This window comes from Aquarana catesbeiana, linkage group LG02 (genome assembly GCF_042186555.1).
Source record: "Aquarana catesbeiana isolate 2022-GZ linkage group LG02, ASM4218655v1, whole genome shotgun sequence".
NCBI lineage: Eukaryota > Metazoa > Chordata > Amphibia > Anura > Ranidae > Aquarana > Aquarana catesbeiana.
In genome coordinates, this window is record NC_133325.1 from 584152892 (window position 1) to 584172732 (window position 19841).

Genomic DNA, 19841 nt, shown 5'->3' on the forward strand with positions numbered 1-19841 from the left:
CCCAATTATATTATATACATTTAGGAAAGAATCCAGGCTTTTTTTAAAGCAATCTACTGAGCTGGCCAGAACCACCTCTGAAGGGAGTCTATTCCACATTTTCACAGCTCTTACTGTGAAGAAACCTTTCCGTATTTGGAGATGAAATCTCTTTTCCTCTAGATGTAAAGAGTGCCCCCGTGTCCTCTGTGATGACTTTAAAGTGAATAACTCAACACCAAGTTCACTATATGGACCACTTATATATTTATACATGCTGATCATATCCCCCCTTATTCTCCTCTTCTCTAGAGTGAATAAATTCAGTTCCTCTAATCTTTCCTCATAGCTGAGCTCCTCCATGCCTCTTATCAGTTTGGTTGCCCTTCTCTGCACCTTTCTCCAGTTCCCTGATATCCTTTTTGTGAACTGGTACCCAAACTGAACTGCATATTCCAGATGACGTCTTACTAATGACTTTGTTGATTGTACAGGGCAAAATGATATCCCGCTCTCTGGAGTCCATACCTCTCTTAATACAAGAAAGGACTTTGCTTGCTTTAGAAACCGCAGCTTGGCATTGCATGTGATTATTAAGCTTATGATCTACCAAAACCCACAGATCCTTCTCCACTATGGATTCCCCCAGTGCCCCCCCCCCCCCAGTATATATGATGCATGCATATTCTTAGCTCCTAAGTGCATAACTTTACATTTATCAACATTAAACCTCATCTACCACATAGTCGCTCAATTAATCAGTGCATTGAGGTCAACTTGTAAATTGGAGACATTCTGTAAGGACGTTATTCCACTGCATAGCTTGGTGTCATCTGCAAAGACTGAAATGGTACTTTTAATCCCAGACCCTATATCATTTATATTGATATTAAAAAGTAAGAGTCCCAACACTGAACCTTAGGGTACACCACTGATAACCTTAGACCATTGCTAGAGCAACAAAGGTGGCTTGTTGCTGCTGAATAGTGACAGTCTTCTACCGCTGTATTTTCAATGTATTGCAATAAAGGTGAGACTGACAGCCTTACTTGGTCTAAAGCCATATAACACATTAATGGGGTTCTGCTATGAAATTATGGGACTCCCACAGAAACATAAAAGGGGCAGGTGATTTATCCCACTTGTGCCAACCTAAAACTGACATATATTATGTGCTTTTAAGTCTTCAATTTCTCACCTAGAGTCCAGGCAATATAGTACTTAGGTCTTCTTGAGGCTGCTGTCAGATAGAGATCTGAGAACTGACCAAATAATGAGCGTTCTGGATCACTAGATATAGAGAACTGATCTGACACTGCAACATGGATAGCCAGCAGAACACAGAATAAGGTCAACTTCTTGCATACTGCCACCTAGTGCCAGAAAATATTTCAGTATGTTAAAATCACTCTTTGTGTAAATATGGTACTCAACCTCTGCCAGCATTTCTTTATATTGTATACATTATGTCACATACTGTTGATATATATTCTGATCTACCACCAAGTATTGACTTTAAGATTAAAGGAAATGTGTCCCAAAAGAAAAAGAGAGCCTGTATCTTTTTTTTTACTGCTTCAGAAAATGCTTTTTGCCTGGTTGTCAAGCTGACTCATTGGCTTCAGTACATTCTGAATTTCTGGCCCAAAAAATTATTCTGAGTTAAGAGCGCAAATTTCATTCTGACCCAACTTGCCTTTATGTTTCAGTCCAGCGATTCAAGATGTAGTGAAGCCAGAAATGGTCAGACAACTAGCATTTTTAGATGTAGGTCAGCAATGGCAGCATTTACATTTCTTTCTGTACAGGTTTTATTTAAAGTGATATACTCATAAATCCACTTGATAAACATTGTTCAGCATTTACAAGAAATTACACAGATCCATGGAATATATATACTGTATGTGTATATATATATGTATTCTATTTATATTTTTTTACACATATACTATATACTAGCCAGGGTTGAAGCCCAAGTCTAAGCAACATTTATTTTTTTCAGTTTCTTAGTTTTGAATAGCTCACATTAGAACTGCCAAGTTTTGTATTGCTGTCTCTGTCCCCATTCAGGCGATTTCCCCTCACTTTTATTCTTGTGACATAAAGACCAGACAAGAGGGAGACACTGGATCATTTAGCCTCGGTTCACACTGGGATGACTTGTCAGGCGACTTTGGGGGCGACTTGGGGCGACTTGCATAGACTTCTATACAGAAGTCGTTTTGCAAGTCGCCCCGGCAGTCGTGTGCAGGTCGCCTCGGTGAGGCGACCTGCAAGTCGTGCCGCCTCTGGTGTGAACCGAGGCTAAGGCTCCGAATGAAAAAAAAGACACAAAAAAGTTAAAACTTTTCCCCATTCTAAAAGAAAACCTGTTTTTTTGCAAAGCTTTAGAGAGATTTTCTGCCATTTCCTGTACCCTTAGCCTCTTGTCACCGGGGCAGGAGGAGGTGAGGGGAAATCTCCACCATGAGGACACAGACAACAAAACCCTTTTCACTCTATCAAAAACAAAAAATGTTTGGGCATTATTGCCCCACTATAATATATCAATAATTTTAATATCATATGCTAAATTTCAAACATATCAGACCACTGGTTTAAAAAGAATTGCAAGAAACTCTGAAGGGACAGAGTTTCATGTACTGTAAATATACTGTACAAGCCACCCCTATCATTCCCATATTCCATAAACAAATTTTATTCTATGGGGTAGAAATTGTCACTTCCCCAACAGAAAAACTTCTCATAGGAAGTGTGGACACATTTAATGTCATATCCACAAGAGAAGCATTCATGTTGTGAAATGTATTCTCCGCAGCGTCTCATCCTTCCTCTCTTCTGTGTAGCTGTATCTTGTGTGGTTCCTCTCTCCTTGTGTCTCTTCATCCTCTTACCCCCCTCTTCTCCTCTGGGCTCTTGAATCTCTGCAACCACTCTCCCATCTTCTTTTCTTGTGTCTCTGCAGCCTCTATTGCTTTCTCCTATTAGGCCCTGTTTTTGCAGCATGCTCTTCCATCCCTCTTCTGCATCCCTGTGTCTATGCATCATCCCAATTCTCATATTCACTGTAGCGCTTCTTCTCTCCTGTGTCTGCAAGCATAACCCTAACTATATACAAGCACAGTTTGGGGCTGCCTTATTAGCTATGGCTCTGCCCAGTGAATAGAAGGGTCTTTTTTAGGTAAGGGTATGCCTTTTCAGGTCTTAGATTCAAAGACAGCAGGAGCAATGGCTGCTTCATTTCCAAATCCAAAAACTAAAACTGGTTTTCTCAGGCTTTTTCTCTTTTTTAGGCACGCCATACAATATGCATTTTTTAAAAATGTAACCACGGGTTGAAGGAAAAAACATTGCTCGATCCTCCCATCAACACAGTCAGTGTAGTTGTGAAAAGTCCCTCCCACAGCGCTATTGTGTTTTGCCAGAGGAGACAGCGGGGAGCCTTCCCCACTGGCAAAATACAATAATCACTGCTGGCGGCTATAGCCGCTGACAGTAATCGGGCAAAAAAAAAAAACAAAAATGGGAGGCTGGTTGTACTAAAGTCGATCGATAGATTGACTTCAGTACAACCAGCCTGCCCACAAACGGATCAATATTCAGACAGTTCTTGCTGAACCAGATGCATTTTTAATCCATCAATGGCCTGCTTTATTCCTGGTTAAACTGTGAATAACATGCTTCCTGCCCCAATAATCAATATTTGCCTTTGTTCATCTACATTATATGAAGGTGATGTGATTACATTAGAAGATAATATTGTTTTTCCTTCCAGCTCACTTCAGAGGAGCATTTCTGGAACGATTAAGAGGTACTCAATGAAAACATCCATAGCCTGAAAAAGGAAACAAATGCACTTACCATATCTAAGGACTGGTAATCTGAAATATGTTATCATTTTGTTCTTGGTTTTAGTCTTGCTTTTTACAGAGCTTATTAGGAAACATGGCTTTCACTGGTGTATTTTGGATAAATGGTGTAGTTTATAAAAAAATATATGATGATTGTAGCACTCCACAATATCCCATGTGCCCAAACAGGCACACTTTTGCTAGTATATAGTATGGTGAATGCTTAAAATGTCATTAAATAAATGGAGAGTCCATGATATAAATATATAGAAATGCTTCATCCAAAGAGTCCCTGTATAAAACAAAGTGCTTTTTCGTATCATCAGTCATTTTATTTGACACTTTAAAATGAGCTGTATTTCTCTACCTTGTGTTACTCACATTTGGGTTTCCTATCTTCTCATTACCATGTATAAAAATTTGGTAGTCATTGAAGGAACAAAGAGGACCAGCAAGAAGTCCTAAAAACCCCACAGTGTAACTGAAGTATGGGAGGAGTCCAGGTGGAGACCTAGTGGCAAGGGCAGAATATGGGAGAGAAAAGGAGTATTTAATAACATGTATTATGAATACAATGAATTGAATGGGTGTGAATGCGCTATTCCTATCTTTACACCACTTGTGATCATATGTGATCAAAAATATTAATAGATGAATAACTGTATCATGTAATAATACAATTAACCATCTCCTGCGTGCAAATAGAATACATAAAAAACACAATTCAAATAAATATATATAAACCAATATCCTTCTCTTGTGTGTGAGTTACACAAAAAACCTGTGAAAAACAGTTGAAGACCATGTGCCCCCCCTGTGCATATACACAATATTAGAGTCCCATAAATTCCATAAACCATAAAACCAAAAAACTTAAAAAATCCCAAAAATCCAAAAAAAGGAAGAGAAATCCTCTTGCAAATGCTGTGACTGTATTGTGCTCTTGTATCTCTTCTTAATTATAAGTGACTTTGTGACCCACCACCACCTTGCAGATTGGCCACTCACCAGATACTGTAAATTGATGTGCCTTTGGTTCATTCATGGGATAACCACTCCACCTTAAAAGCTGCTCCACCTTAAATGCGCTCCATCTTATTACTACTTTTCATCAGCTATGCTATGGTTTTTCCTCATGTAGGATACATAAATAGGCGATCATAGCGTAATATGTTTAAAACATTTATTGAGTAAAAAATAAATCCAGATATCACACTCACATTTAAAAGTGCCTTTAGGCCGGCACTGAGCAAATCCAGCAGATAAGGACAAGTGTTTTAAGCGGGTCCGTGGTCCGTGAATGGCCTTTATTTCGTGTATTTTTAAAAGAATAAGAATTGGGCAACACATCCCTTAGCTAAGATGGTGGGACACGCACTTCCGGCTTTAAAAATACACGAATTGGGAATAGTATCCCTTAGTTAAGATGGCGACACACGTACTTCCGGTTACACGGGGTATAAATACAGCACGCACCAATCAAACGGCAGCTTCCTGATGACGCATATGATGATGCGAAACGCGTAGAGGCTGCTGGGTAATCTCTCGGAACAGGTGATTGCAAACGTCCGGGCAGCGGGCGGAAACACACACGAGAACGAGAGGTGAGGCGCAAGCCAAACGTGGAGGCCATTCACGGACCACGGACCCGCTTAAAACACTTGTCCTTATCTGCTGGATTTGCTCAGTGCCGGCCTAAAGGCACTTTTAAATGTGAGTGTGATATCTGGATTTATTTTTTACTCAATAAATGTTTTAAACATATTACGCTATGATCGCCTATTTATGTATCCTACATGAGGAAAAACCATAGCATAGCTGATGAAAAGTGGTAATAAGGTGGAGCGCATTTAAGGTGGAGCAGCTTTTAAGGTGGAGTGGTTATCCCATGAATGAACCAAAGGCACATCAATTTACAGTATCTGGTGAGTGGCCAATCTGCAAGGTGGTGGTGGGTCACAAAGTCACTTATAATTAAGAAGAGATACAAGAGCACAATACAGTCACAGCATTTGCAAGAGGATTTCTCTTCCTTTTTTTGGATTTTTGGGATTTTTTAAGTTTTTTGGTTTTATGGTTTATGGAATTTATGGAACTCTAATATTGTGTATATGCACAGGGGGGGCACATGGTCTTCAACTGTTTTTCACAGGTTTTTTGTGTAACTCACACACAAGAGAAGGATATTGGTTTATATATATTTATTTGAATTGTGTTTTTTATGTATTCTATTTGCACGCAGGAGATGGTTAACTGTATTATTACATGATACAGTTATTCATATATTAATATTTTTGATCACATATGATCACAAGTGGTGTAAAGATAGGAATAGCGCATTCACACCCATTCAATTCACTTATTCTTTATCCTTTAAGGAAAAGGTTTTTTTTGAATGCAGCAATTCTGACAAACACATTGATTTTTTTGCGCCGGTGACACATATTTATGCAATTATGAATACAATGTATATATGATATCTCTATTTTTGTAAATATTTCCTTTTCACTACTTGAATTTACTATACAGAATGCAGCTAGTCTTTTGCTCAAATGAGCACAGAAAGTCAGAAAACAAAGCAGAGGACAGAGAGATTAGAGACACAAACTCAGGGTGTACATACACTTGTGTGCCCAGTGCTGAGACAAAGTCTTTTAATGCTCAAGTCAAAAAGGCCAAAGTACACTACCTCATGAGCTGTGAACTATGTCAGCAGCATAGATTGCAGGTCCTGCCCTATTTGTGTCCTCATCTCCTGCTAAAACACCCAAGGCAGCTGCCTCTTCTGCCTACTCCACGCGGACTGACCCTGTGTTGCAGATACGGTGTGTTTACAGCATATAGACTATATCTAATTCATTTTCAAAGTGCCACTAATTAGCTTTATTGGAAATGTACTGTATAATCAGTACACATTCAATGCGTTCAGGAAAGCAGAGCAAACCAAGAACCTGTCTGGACAGCTCTGCAGTGCAAACTGCTTACCTGACCACATAAATGTTTACCAAGCATGTAGCTAGGGTGCAAACTTTCATCAGAGGTAGTGAGGTTGGGCAAACTAAGAGCAGAATGCTTTAAGTGGGGTTCCACACAAAAGTGGAAGCTCTGCTTTTCTGCCTCCTCCCCCCCTTCCAGTGCTACATTTGGCACCTTTCGGGGGGTGGGGGGGCAGCGGGTACCTGATTTTGACAGGTACCCGTCTCCCCACTTCCGAGAGATCTCGCCACGGCCATGGGATGGGATACGCTGAGTTGTTTTTACCATGAGAAATAAAGCTTCCTGGTCATGATCCATGCACTTGGATACACGCTGAAGAGGGTCCTGTGATTCAGATAGAGGGAATAAGTGGGGGCCAATGATGACGATATACGTCTGATGACCTGGATCTTACCATATGCGATTTTTGCTGTTCTATTCATTAGACAGCAACTATATCTGGTGAGTGTGTTTTTCTGACATTGGTGGAGGTCGCACTGGGTGATTGAAGCACTAGAGGAGGAAGATCACCTGAATCATATCACTTGATATTTCTTCATAAGAACTATTCTATGATTGATTCTTTTGTATATTTTCAATGATTGGACTCACTATCATAACACTTCAGGTGTTTTGGGCTTTTTGATATTGTGCTGAGCGCTGCAATTTTTCTTTGTCATTGGCTGAGAGTGCTGATCGAGAGCCAGTTGGATGCTGGTTTTCCAGCATGCTCGTATGACAGAAGCCAACCAAACAGCCAGGTTCTGTGGGACCGGCGGCCATACACACGGGCCAAATGTTTTTTGTTGTTTTTATTGAACTGGCCAATGTCGCCTAGCATTCGACCCGTGTATACGGGATTTAAGAATGCTTTCAGAAATAGTGTTTAGAAAAGTGTTAATTGTTTATTTTTATCAATTAACAAAATGGAAAGTAAATGAACAGAAGAGGCTGCCTCAAAAGAGAAAAGTGACGGCAAAAAAAGACCAAGTAGTCCATCGAGTCTGCCCATTTTTTTTCCTTAACTTTATTTACTGAGTATAGATCTATGTTTGTCCCAAGCATATTTGAAGCCATTTACTGTTGACTGTCTCACCACCTCTGCTGGGAGTTTATTCCAATCATCAACAACCCTTTTAGTAGAATAATACTTTCTAAGATTTGTTTTGAACTTTCCTCCAATTAGTTTGAGGTCATGTCCCCGTGTTCTTGATTTTAGTTTCATATTGAAAGAAACTGCCTTTCTGAACCTTATTCACCTCCTTCATGTATTCAAAAGTTTTGGGAATGACACAAATATAAATTTTCACAAAGTCTGCTGCTTCAGTGTTTTTACGTCTTTTTGTCAGATGTTACTATGGTATACTGAAGTATAATTACAAGCATTTCATACGTGTCAAAGGCTTTTATTTACAATTACTGTACATTAGGTTAATGCAAAGAGTCAGTATTTGCAGTGTTGATCCTTCTTTTTCAAGACCTCTGCAATTCTCCCTGGCATGCTGTCAATCAACTTCTGGGCCACATCCTGACTGATGGCAGCCCATTCTTGCATAATCAATGCTTGGAGTTTGTCAAAATTTGTGTTTTTTTTTTGTTCACCTGCCTCTTGAGGATTGACTACAAGTTCTCAATTGAATTAAGGTCTGTGGAGTTTCCTGGCCATGGAGCAAAAATGTTGATGTTTTGTTCCCCAAGCTACTTTTTTATCACTTTTGCATTATGGCAAGGTGCTCCATCATGCTGGAAAAGGTATTTTTTCATCACCAAACTGTTCTTGGATGGTTGGGATAAGTTGCTCTCGTAGAATGTTTTTGTAGCATTCTTTATTCATGTGTGTTCCTAGGCAAAATTGTGAGTAAGCCCACACCCTTGGTTGAGATCAACTCCACAAATGAATGGTCTCAGGATGCTTTACTGTTGGCTTGACAGAGGACTGATGGTAGCGCTCACCTTTTCTTCTCCAGACAAGGTTTTTTGCCAGATTCCCAAACAATCGGAAAGGAGATTCAATGACTTTACCCCAGTCCTCAGCAGTCCAATCCCTGTACCTTTTGCAGAATATCAGTCTGCCCCTGATGATTTTCCTGGAGAGAAGTGTGTGCTTTGCTGCCCTTCTTGACACCAGGCCATCCTCCTAAAGTCTTCACCTCTCTGTGCGTGCAGATGTACTCACATATGCCTGCTGCCATTTCTGAGAAAGCTCTGCACTGGTGTTGCCCTGACCCCGCAGCTAAATCAACTGTTGGAGACGGTCCTGGCGCTTGCTGGACTTTCTTGGGCGCTCTGAAGCCTTTTTAAAAAATGCAGAGGAAAAGTTTTTTATGGGATTAAATTCATTTTAATGGCAAAGAGGGACTTTGCAATTAATTGCAATTCATCTGATCAGTCTTCATAACATTCTGAAGTATATGCAAATTGCCATCATAAAAACTGAGGCAGCACTTTGTGAAAATTAATATTTGCTTAATTCTCAAAACTTTTGGCCACGTCTGTACATATTAAGTTCCTGAAGTCGCTCTCAATATGTTTTATCCACCAGACCCTTTACCATTTTTGTTACCCGTCTCTGGACTTGTTCTACTTTATCAATATCTTTGTGTAAGTAAAGTCTCCAGAACTGGACACAGTGTTCTAAATGAGGTCTCGCTAAAGATCTATAGAGGGGAGTCCTTCCTCCTGCTAGTGATTCTAGTGATTCATCCTAGAATTCTATTTGCTTTTCCCACTGCCTGGTCACACTGTTTGCTCATTTTGCAATCATCTGAAATAAGTACCCCCAAATCTTTTTCCTCTGTAGTGCTGGCTAACACTGTACCCCCAATGTTGTACTCTCTCAGGGAATTATTTTGGTGCATTATTTTACATTTAGAAACATTGAACTGCAGTTTCCACTACTTTGATCAATCTTCCAGCAATGCCAAATCATGTTCCATGTTACAGACACCTCCAGGGATATCAACCCTATTACGCACCTTTGTGTCATCAGCAAAAAGACATACCTTGCCCAACAAACCTTTAGTTATATTACTTACATATAAAGTGGTTGTAAAGGCAGAAGGTTTTTTTTTTATCCTAATGCATTCTATGCATTAAGATAAAAAACCTCCAGTGTTCAGTAGCCTCCCTCAGCCCCCTCTAATAATTACCTGAGTCCCAACTCTATCCAGGGATGTGCACGAGTGCCTCAGTCGTCCAGGTCTCTTCCTCCAGATTGGCCAATTGGCTCCCGCTGCTGTCAATCAAAGTCAGTTAGCCAATCAGGAGAGAGAGGTGCGGGGCCAAACCACGGCTCCGTGTCTGAATGGACACTTGAAGCTGCGGCTTGGCTCAGGTGCCCCCATTGCAAGCTGCTTGCTGTGGGGGCACTCAACAGGAGGGAGGAGTCAGGAGTGCTGAAGAGGGCCCGAGAAGAGGAGGATCTGGGTTGCTCTTTGCAAAACCATTGCACAGAGTTGGTAAGTATAACCTGTTTGTTATTTTTAAAGAAAAAAAACTAGACTTTAGTATCACTTGAAATAGAACAGGACCTAGCACAGAGCCGCGTGGTACACCACTAGTGACTGGTCTCTGTTCTGAGTGAACCCCATTTACAACCACACTTTGGTATCTATCCATTAGCCAACTGCATATTCACTAAACCACCTAAGGGTTAAGTCCTAGCTTGTACAACTTTTGTATTAGATCGTTATGTGGAACTATATCAAATGCCTTGCTGAAATCAAGATATGCTATGTCTACAGCGCCACCATGGTCCAAAACACTGGTAATATAGTCAAAAATATCAGATTAGTCTGACATGATCTGCCCTCAGTAAACCCATGCTGCTTTGGGTCCAGCAAGCTGTGTATTTTTAAGTGGTCAATAATCTTTCTTTTCAGGAGTGATTCCATTAACTTGACTATAACTGATGTTAAACTCACTGGCCTGTAATTGCCTTCTTCTACCTTGCTGCCCTTCTTGTAGATAGGTACAATATTAGCTGTCCACCAGTCGTGGGGAACTTCTCCTGTTTGAAGAGATTGATTAAAAAGAGCCGTTAAGGGTCAACAACTATATCTCGAAGTTCTCTTAGAACTCTGGGATGAATACTATCAGGGCCCTTTATTGCTTTATTAAGCTTTAACCAAGCTAGTTCCTCTACTACCTGTCTCCAGAAATCCTAAAAATGAACTGTCATTACTAGAACCAATATGATTCCCAAACGTATTGCTGGTTCAATTTATTTCTGAGAAGACTGTTTTTCAATTTATTACTGAAGAAATCCTTCTGTCTCTTGTAATCCCAGACAGACTCGATGATGTTGAGATCAGGCTCTGTGGGGGCTCTTGGTCTTCTTTACACTGAAGATAGTTATTAATGACATTGGCTGTATGTTCGGGGTTGTCATCCTGCTGCAGAATAACTTTGGGGCCAATCGCCGACCTCCCTGGTGGTATGGCATGATGGATAAGTATCTGCCTGTTTTTCTCAGCCTCTACCATGCTTCAAGGTTGCCTGCAGACACTCATTATTCTACTGTTCTCCAGCCCTTTGGTGAACAAACTGCCTCCTGCTACAGTCAAATATTTTAAATTTTGACTCATCATTCCAAAGCACCTGCTGCCATTTTTCTGCACCCCAGCTCCTATGTTTTTGTTCACAGGACATGGAAAAAGGGCTAAGTGATTCAACTATGCAGGAAAACATGGCTTTGCTCCCACAGAGTGCAAGTTAGATAGAAGAATTGAAGAATTGATGCAAAGAGTGGTCACACCAAATATTGATTTAATTTGAATTCTGTTCATTTACTTTCCATTTTGTTCATTGATAAAAATTAACTTTTAACACTTCTATTGCTGGAAGCATTCTTCATTTACAGCATTTTTTCCCCCACACCTGCCTAAGACTTTTGCACAGTGCTGTATGTGGTACTTCATTGTGCATAAAGCAGACATACAACAAAAGTATGCATACACTATTAAAATAGTATTTTTATATTAGTGGTCCAAAAACAAACAAAAAAGAATAATTTGTTAGTGTATAAGATACAAACACCAAAGACCGTTGGGTGACAACCCTCAGGCTGGGTTCACCCTTATGCAAATTGGATGCGGATTTCTTCACATCCAATTTGCACGACAGGAGACTGTGACCAACTCTTAATGGAGCCGATTCACACATCTCCGGGCGGGTGCAGAGCGCATTGCACAGGGGTCCTGTGCGTCTTTGGCTTTGTTTCAGGTTCAAATTCAGGCAAAAATCTGGGCCTGATTCGTCCCTGAAACGGAGAACAGGGATGCACCGGACCCCTGCTGTGAGCCACATCTGTATTAGGTGTGAACCCAGCCTCATACTTTGGTACTGAAATTGCCAGTAGGGTTGTCACCTGTGCAGATACAAAATTTTGCTGCACTACAGGCAGAGTAGAATTCATAGTAGGAACGCACTTTAAGCTGCTCATGTTTTACTACATTGCATAGATAGCAGGCTGATAAGAGGGGGGAGAACAAGGATGAACTTATCAGTGAGTAGTAACAAAATGAGAAGTTCATCCTTGTTCACTATTCAATCACAGGCTTAGGCAGTCATTAACCAAGTGTAAAGAAAAAGTGAGGTCAGAACTGCTCTTTGCTGTCTGACAGGATTTTCTGGATTAGAAATAGAAGTGGCGGAACAGAATTACATATTTTTTGGCAGCAACAACTGTTCATAGTTCTGTGGCAGGACGGTGAATATACCGTAGCGGTTAGCCTACATTTCCGCTTTAAATGTCTAGAACACATGCTGTGCACAAGAACATCTAAAACTTGGACTATGCCTAGGATTTTCCTCTGGGAACAAGTAGCACTTACACTTTAGAAGAATCACAACATTTCCAGACTGTCTGACTCTTCATTTTTCTCTGTAGAGTGGAGCTGCTACAACTTTTAACTGCAAACTCACTATACAGCTGTTTTACAATAAACACCAATGTTTATTCTTGTACAGCCACCCAAAGGTAGCAGTAGATGGGCAGACCTGGCAAAAATGAGATATACTGCTAAGCACCTAAGGCTGGCCATATTTTATACAATTTTCTTATTCCATTTCCTTTAGATTTACCTTCAACTATGTAGTGCAACCGCCTGCCTGATTGCATACAAATTGAAAGTGTTTAGGTCTGACATCATATGGCTTTGGTAAATCTAAAGCCGGCCATAGACAATTTGCATCTTGGCTGGTTCAGCAGGGACTGGCTGAGATTCAAACCATGCATTGGCAGGCTAATTGTACCCAAGTTGATTGATCGATCAACTGGGGCACAACCAGCCTGTCAGATTTTTTAATGCGATTACTGTCAGCAGCTATAGCTGCTAGCAATAATCACTGTGTTCTCTCTGCAGGAACGGCTTCCCTCGCCCTTCTGCGGGGAGTACACAATGGCTCTGCAAGAGGGATTTGAAGTGATTATGAAAATTACATCTCACAGTGAAAATTCACTTTGCAAAGTGAACAATCTATTTGTCTTCAGTAAATCAACCCTCCAAGGCATTAATTACAAAATATAGATGTATTTCTCAAAGGAAGTGGCGTAATTGTGGTAAATAAGTAAATGACCAATATATGTAGACAAGAAAGAATACCTTTCTCATGTTACGGTATCCAAAAAAATTTGATTATTTTGCCAATGTATAAACATGGACTTTGGGAGGCAATGCCATCAGACCAATTTTTTCTTTAAAAAAAGTAAATGGGTTGGGTAAGTTATTCCTTGCTCAACATTAGAGAGGAGCCACATCTGCCTAGTGCCAGCTTAATTTTGAATATGCATTGAGGATAATATGAATAGTTACACTTCCTTTAGCCCAAAATCTGAATATATTATCTCAGAAAAAAATGCCAATTTCTGTGGGACAAACGCTTCACCCTGAAAACCTTTACACATCTTTCCTCACTGCTTATCATGAGAAAGCTATAAAATGTAAATAATATAGATCATGTAGATAAGAAGAGCATGACAGGGAAAGAAGATAAAGGAAGACAAAGTGAGGACAAAACCATACCGGATCGCAAGGCGTCTCTGTGAGGGGCTTAGGGATTGATCATTGTGGATAGCACCTGTAATACGGTATATAATATCTGAGATATACTGTATGGAAACATTGCTAATCAACAGAAAAAACAACAAATACTTGAAAACCAGTTCCTCAGTTGCTCAGTTGCTACTACTACAGGTAGAATCTGATTACAATTGTAATTGTACTGTATCTTACAAAAGAGTACACCAGGACCCGACAAAGGTCAGAGGAAACCTTCTCTTTCTGTAGATTTTGCACAGTGATGAGAAAAAAGTGCATGTCACCCTTACCATTACATTAGTCCTCACAATGTGCACAAAAGGAGATAGTGGCTTGTAATTCAGCTTTATCAAGAAAAGCCCACTATAATGCAATATTTCATACATCGTCACAGCTAAGTCATTGTCTTTTGTGGTGTCTAAGTGGCATTTCTCAAAGGAAATCATTTTACAGTAATTAAAATGTTACTAAACCCACAACAGTAAAATCAGTCCGTATATGCAGTAAAGCATGCTTGTTATACTCACTGTGGAACCTAAGTGGTCAGTGGCAGCTGGTGTTTTTTTTTAATGGAGGGGCGGCAAACAATCAACCCCCCCGGGTCGGCCGGCAAACCCCCCACACACGCGTTCGGTCATCAAGCCCCCCACTTACCCCATCTATGTCACGGTTAAGCAGCGATCCTATGGGCGGCAGCTTGCATCGCGTCTCCTCCTTCCTCCTCCTAGGCGTCCAATAGGATTGACTGTCCTCTCAGCCAATCGGGTGACAGGACTCACGACCCGCTTCCTCATTGGCTGGGAGGAAAATCAGTGCCACATTAGCGAATATTCATTCGCTATTGTCACACAACTGGGTGGGCTCAGGGTGCAGTGCTCTGCGCCCTGTGGTCACCATGTTTTTGAAGCCTATTAGAGCCTCTGGCTCCAATCATGTGCTTAAAAAAAAAAACCCCATTGGAATCCATGCGTCTGGCGCCATGCATGTAGATTAGGGGGCCAGACGCATGGATGGGGGGGGGGCAGAGCCCCTGCGCCCCTTATGGACGGGCCGCTTTAACCAGACACTGATAGAAGTCACAAGACTGCTAGGCTACATACTGCTGATGAGAAAAGGTATTTAGCAGTTTATATTTACTAAAATAATTGCATTTCCATGTTTTGTGTACATGTTTTGTGTACAATTGGTAGACCAGTGAATGCAGGGTCCTGGGTTTAGTAACACTTTAAACCAATACAAATTCACTTGTGATTGGTTGCTTTGCATTTCAGTATTTTGTATCCTGACATACTGTATTAAAGCGGATCTTGCATTACATGGTCAGCTTTTATACTCAGTGCCCCCTCCACCATGCCAAAATACAACATACATAAAAAAAGCTGACATATACCGGTATATTGACCTAACTTCAGCCTTTGGAACTGCAGGAGGTTACATCACCATCCTTGCGGAGAGGTAATAGGCAATGACAAGTAGTCCAAATCTTGCAAGATGTTGCTCCTGCACAGAAGACAAACATCCTTCTTGTGAGATTTCAACCTTCCGTGATATATCATCTGAAGGATGGATAGTCACGTCACCCTCGACTAGGTGCAATGAGCACAAGCTTGATGTAAGTATATTAGTAGTTAGTTTATACTAACTTTTTGATCCTGTTTTTTTTTTTTTTTTCCTTTTTTTAGTGTAGTGTTTTGGCATGGGGAAGGAGGCCCAGGGTAAAAAATGGGACCTGGGCTGGGCATGTATATATGTCCTCACTGCTGCTGATCAGCTTCCACCCCTTGTATCCTTTACATCAATTCTCACATACTGTTGTCCGCAAAGGAAAACCCTTCACTACATATAGGAAGTCAATGCATAGACCTGCAAGTGTTAGTGTGAACAGGAACACTGTTATTATTAGCATGGAAGCGAAGAGTTCCTGTTCTCAATCAGGCTTCATTTTCCATAATTAGGAAGAATGCTTGTTAGCTTACCATCATGGTATTGAAAAGCCGCCCTGCTTAATTTTTGGGTCAGTGTCATTAAAGTCCTGGAAGAAAGACACATGCATTGATTTAAATAAACAACACAGGGATGTGAATATAATGTGGAAGATATTGGGTCCATTTTTGACAAAATACTTACACGGTGAAGTCCAGTTCATCTACAAATGGGTTTGCATATCGTCGTATGTGGAAGAATGTGAGATATGCCATGGTTAGGAACAAAGTATACCTGAAAAAAGCAGCAATATGTACTGTTATGTTCTTTTAAATCACAGTACAAATGATCTTTTTTGCCTTAACCCCTTCACGCCTAAGGGTAAAACAAATCTAAATGCCTAAGCACAATTTTGCAAATTTTACATGTGTTAGTAAAGCTGCACATATCTTCACAACTACTTAGTGCAGTGGTTCTCAACCTGGGGGTCGGGACCCCCTCGGGGGTCAAATTATGATTTGCCAGGGGTCACCAAATCCTGGGCTGTTCCTGAAGCCAGCACTGCTGTCCCAGCCTTTTCTCGGCCACCCAGCAGGGCTGTCCCTGGAGCCTGTGGCCACCCATCTTGGCTGTTCCTGGAGCCCACACCGCCCACTCAGCCGCCCATTCAGTTCACAGCATGGCTGGGGGGCAGAGACTAGAGGTCAGCTGACTGAGGAATGTGAAGTGGGAGGGGCTGGAGAAGATCCTATCTCCTGATTTCGGCATAGGTGTCACTGCTACGAGACACCACAAAGTTGGAGACACAGCGAGTAACACTACCTGTGATTATAGTTGCCAATAAAAGTCCTCACTACAGTTCTCAGATTAGCAGATGACCTTAATCAAGGCTGAAGTTGGCTGATCGGAACTCCCCCCAGCACTGCCAATCATTCCAACTCCCCGCCAGCATGGCCACTCATCCCATCCCCCCCCACCAAGGAGTAAGAGAAGGAATAAAAATAGAGAATACATGGAAGGGAGAGGGAAAGAGGGGGAGGAACAAAGAAAAAGGGGGAGAAAGAATTAGAGAAAGAACAAGAAAGATGGCTAGAGAGAGGGATGGGGAAAAAAAACGAAATTAGGATAGAGAGAGATAAAAGGGAAAGAAAGGAGAAAAAAGAGAAAGAGTGGTACATCCTAAAATGTACCATAAGGGGTTTTAATACTGTACGAGTGGAAGTGACTCAGGGAGCGCTAAATTTCCGTTGGTTAGGGGCACAAACTACTTGTCTTGCCTTGGGTGATGAAAACCCACGCTACGAAAATAATTTTACTGTTAGGGGCCCCCACAACTTGGGAAATTTTATCAAGGGGTCACGACACTAGTAAGGTTGAGAACCACTGACTTAGTGTATCCAGGTGGATTATACCTTGCTATTTTCAGGACAAATAGGGCTTTCTTTTGGTGGTAAATTGTAATGGATACCTCATGATGTTTTTTTTTATTATTATTATCAAAGAAAACTGGTCCAAAATAGTAATTATAATTAGCTTTATATTTTTTGCTATTATCATAATTTTCCACCAAAGAACAACACAAAATAAATTGCAGCAATACCACATTTGAGTATATTAGTTGTTGTTTGTACCTATAGTACAGCCCACAAACAAGGGTGTGCATTTTGCATTTTTTAAAATCCTACCTAAAACACACTGACACTAACTGACGCTGATACTAATTTAAACTTTTTTTTTTTTTTAATTCTACCCAAAATATGCTGACTGTGACCTTTGACCTTTGACCTTTCACCCCGAACCTGACCTTTGACCCGACCCTGATCTTGTTATTGTTTTCTTCATTTGTAATTTTTATTTGATTTTTAGTTTTTTTACACACTTTGGATTGTGTACATTTTCTCTCCTGCATGAAAAGGAAGATGCAATGGGGCTGATTTACTGAAGGCAAATTGACTAGTGTAGTTGCTCCAGAACTTAGTAAATGAGGTAAGGCTTCACTTTGCAAAGAATACCCAATCACATGCAGGGAAAATAAAAAAAACATCCTTTTTGCTTGCACATGATTGGATGATGGAAGTCAGCAGAGTTTCTGCTCATTTACTAAGCTCTGGAGCAACTGCACTTTGCAATGTGCGCAGTCTTTTTCCCTTTAGTAAATCAACCCCAATGTATCTTTTGCTTCATTCAGAGAAGGAAATAAACACAGGGGCGAGCTCACAGTGACTGATCACTGTGATAGCCAATCAGAGGCTATCACAGCGATCAAGTGACCCGGAACCGACAGTCCCGGGTCCCGATCGTTAGTATGAGACCCAGGGCTCTCGGTGAGAGCCCGGTCTCCCTGCTGGGAGCGCGTTGTGGGGTGTTCTCCCAGCACAAAGGGATATACACATATATGCATATATGCAGCCCTACGGAAAAAAGCCTACTTCCGTGAGGCCGCTTATATATGTGTGCAGTCAGCGGGAACGGGTAAGTAGAATTATAGGCAAAACTTGTTCTTTCATTTTGGATAGAGCAAGGGAGGGTTAAAACCCCTGTCAGTTTCATTTATACCAACTGTGTCCCTTTGGGGAGATTTACCTTCACTTCTTGTCCCATAGCCAAAACAGGAAGTTAGAGAAAATCCTTGCAAATTAAGGGAATCCATTGGGGCCCCCCAGGACACCAGAACTAGCATCCCCATTAGAAGATTTCCCTTCTATTACTGTTCTGGGGACAACCCAAAAAATAGTATTTTCTTTTACTTTCACTTTCAATGATAATGATAAACAGGACGAAAAGAAAGGATGAATCCCATTAGGGCAGAGGTAGCAGTAAAAAAGGTGTTCTAATCCTTCTCCACTCTGTTCAAAACAAAAACAAAAAAAATAAGTTTTGCTTCTAGTTATACTTTAAGTGCTAGTTCACACCAGACGCAGTTCCGTTCAGTTCCGTGAGCTTTTTTTCTGCACTCAAAATGCATGCACCGTGTTTTCCATGTATTCCAATGGCTCTAGTTCACACCATGCATGCATTTTGTGCAGAAAAAAAGCGAATGGAACTGCGTCTGGTGTGAACTAGCACTTAGAATAAAACAATGTTTAACCACTTCAGCCCCGGAAGGATTTGCCCCCTTCCTGACCAGGTCAATTTTTGCGATACGGCACTGCTTCGCTTTAACTGACAATTGCGTGGTCGTGCAACGCTGTACCCAAATAAAATTTATGTCTTTTTTCCCCAAAAATAGAGCTTTCTTTTGGTGGTATTTGATCACCTCTGCAGTTTTTATTTTTTGCGCTATTAACAAAAAAGAGTGACAATTTTGAAAAAAATACAATATTTTGCACTTTTTGCTATAATAAATATTTCAATTTAAAAAAAAAGAAAAAAAAACTAATTTCTTCATTAGTTTAGGCCGATGTGTATTCTTCTACGTATTTTTGGTAAAAAAAATCACAATAATCGTATATTGATTGGTTTGAGCAAAAGTTATAGCATCTACAAAATAGGGGATAGATTTATGGCATTTTTATTATTATTTTTATTTTTTTACTAGTAATGGCGGTGATCTGCAACATTGCAACGGACACATCGGACACTTTTGACACTTTTTTGGGACCAGTGACATTTATACAGCGATCAGAGCTAAAAAAAAAAACACCGATTACTGTATAAATGTTACTGGCAGGGAAGGGGTTAACACTAGGGATCAAGAGGTTAAATGTGTTCCCTAGGTGTGTTTATAACTGTGGGGGAAAGGTGGCTGACTAGTGGAGGAGAGAGATCATTGTTCCTACTTAGGAACACACGATCTCTCTCCTCTCCCCTGACAGAACCGGGATGTGTGTGTTTACACATACAGATGCCGGTTCTCGCTCTGTCACAAGCGACCGCGGGTGCCCGGTGGTCATCGCGCCGGCCAGGCACAAGCAACGGCTTCGGGGACACGCTGCGGGCATGCACGCGTGCCTGCTACAGCTTCCTAAAGACCCAACGTACAGCTACGAAGGCTCGCGCAGGGGAGCCAACCTGCCACAGTATAACTGTGGCGGCTGGTCAGGAAGGGGTTAATGTGAACCATTAGGCCTCA

At 40.9% G+C, this 19841-nt stretch overlaps 1 protein-coding gene across 1 annotated transcript in view; it reads right to left on the reverse strand.

The window, feature by feature from the left end:
• The window catches only part of LOC141128744 (lysophospholipid acyltransferase 2-like), an 86004-nt gene that overhangs the window by 23077 nt on the left and 43086 nt on the right, over positions 1 to 19841 (reverse strand). Inside the window, exons 4-8 of the mRNA XM_073616210.1 lie at positions 15974 to 16063; positions 15823 to 15878; positions 13832 to 13886; positions 4212 to 4341; positions 1178 to 1352 (exon numbers count right to left, since the gene is read on the reverse strand). Coding sequence (XP_073472311.1) covers positions 1178 to 1352; positions 4212 to 4341; positions 13832 to 13886; positions 15823 to 15878; positions 15974 to 16063 — 506 coding nt within the window. The remainder of the gene's footprint in view (positions 1 to 1177; positions 1353 to 4211; positions 4342 to 13831; positions 13887 to 15822; positions 15879 to 15973; positions 16064 to 19841) is intronic.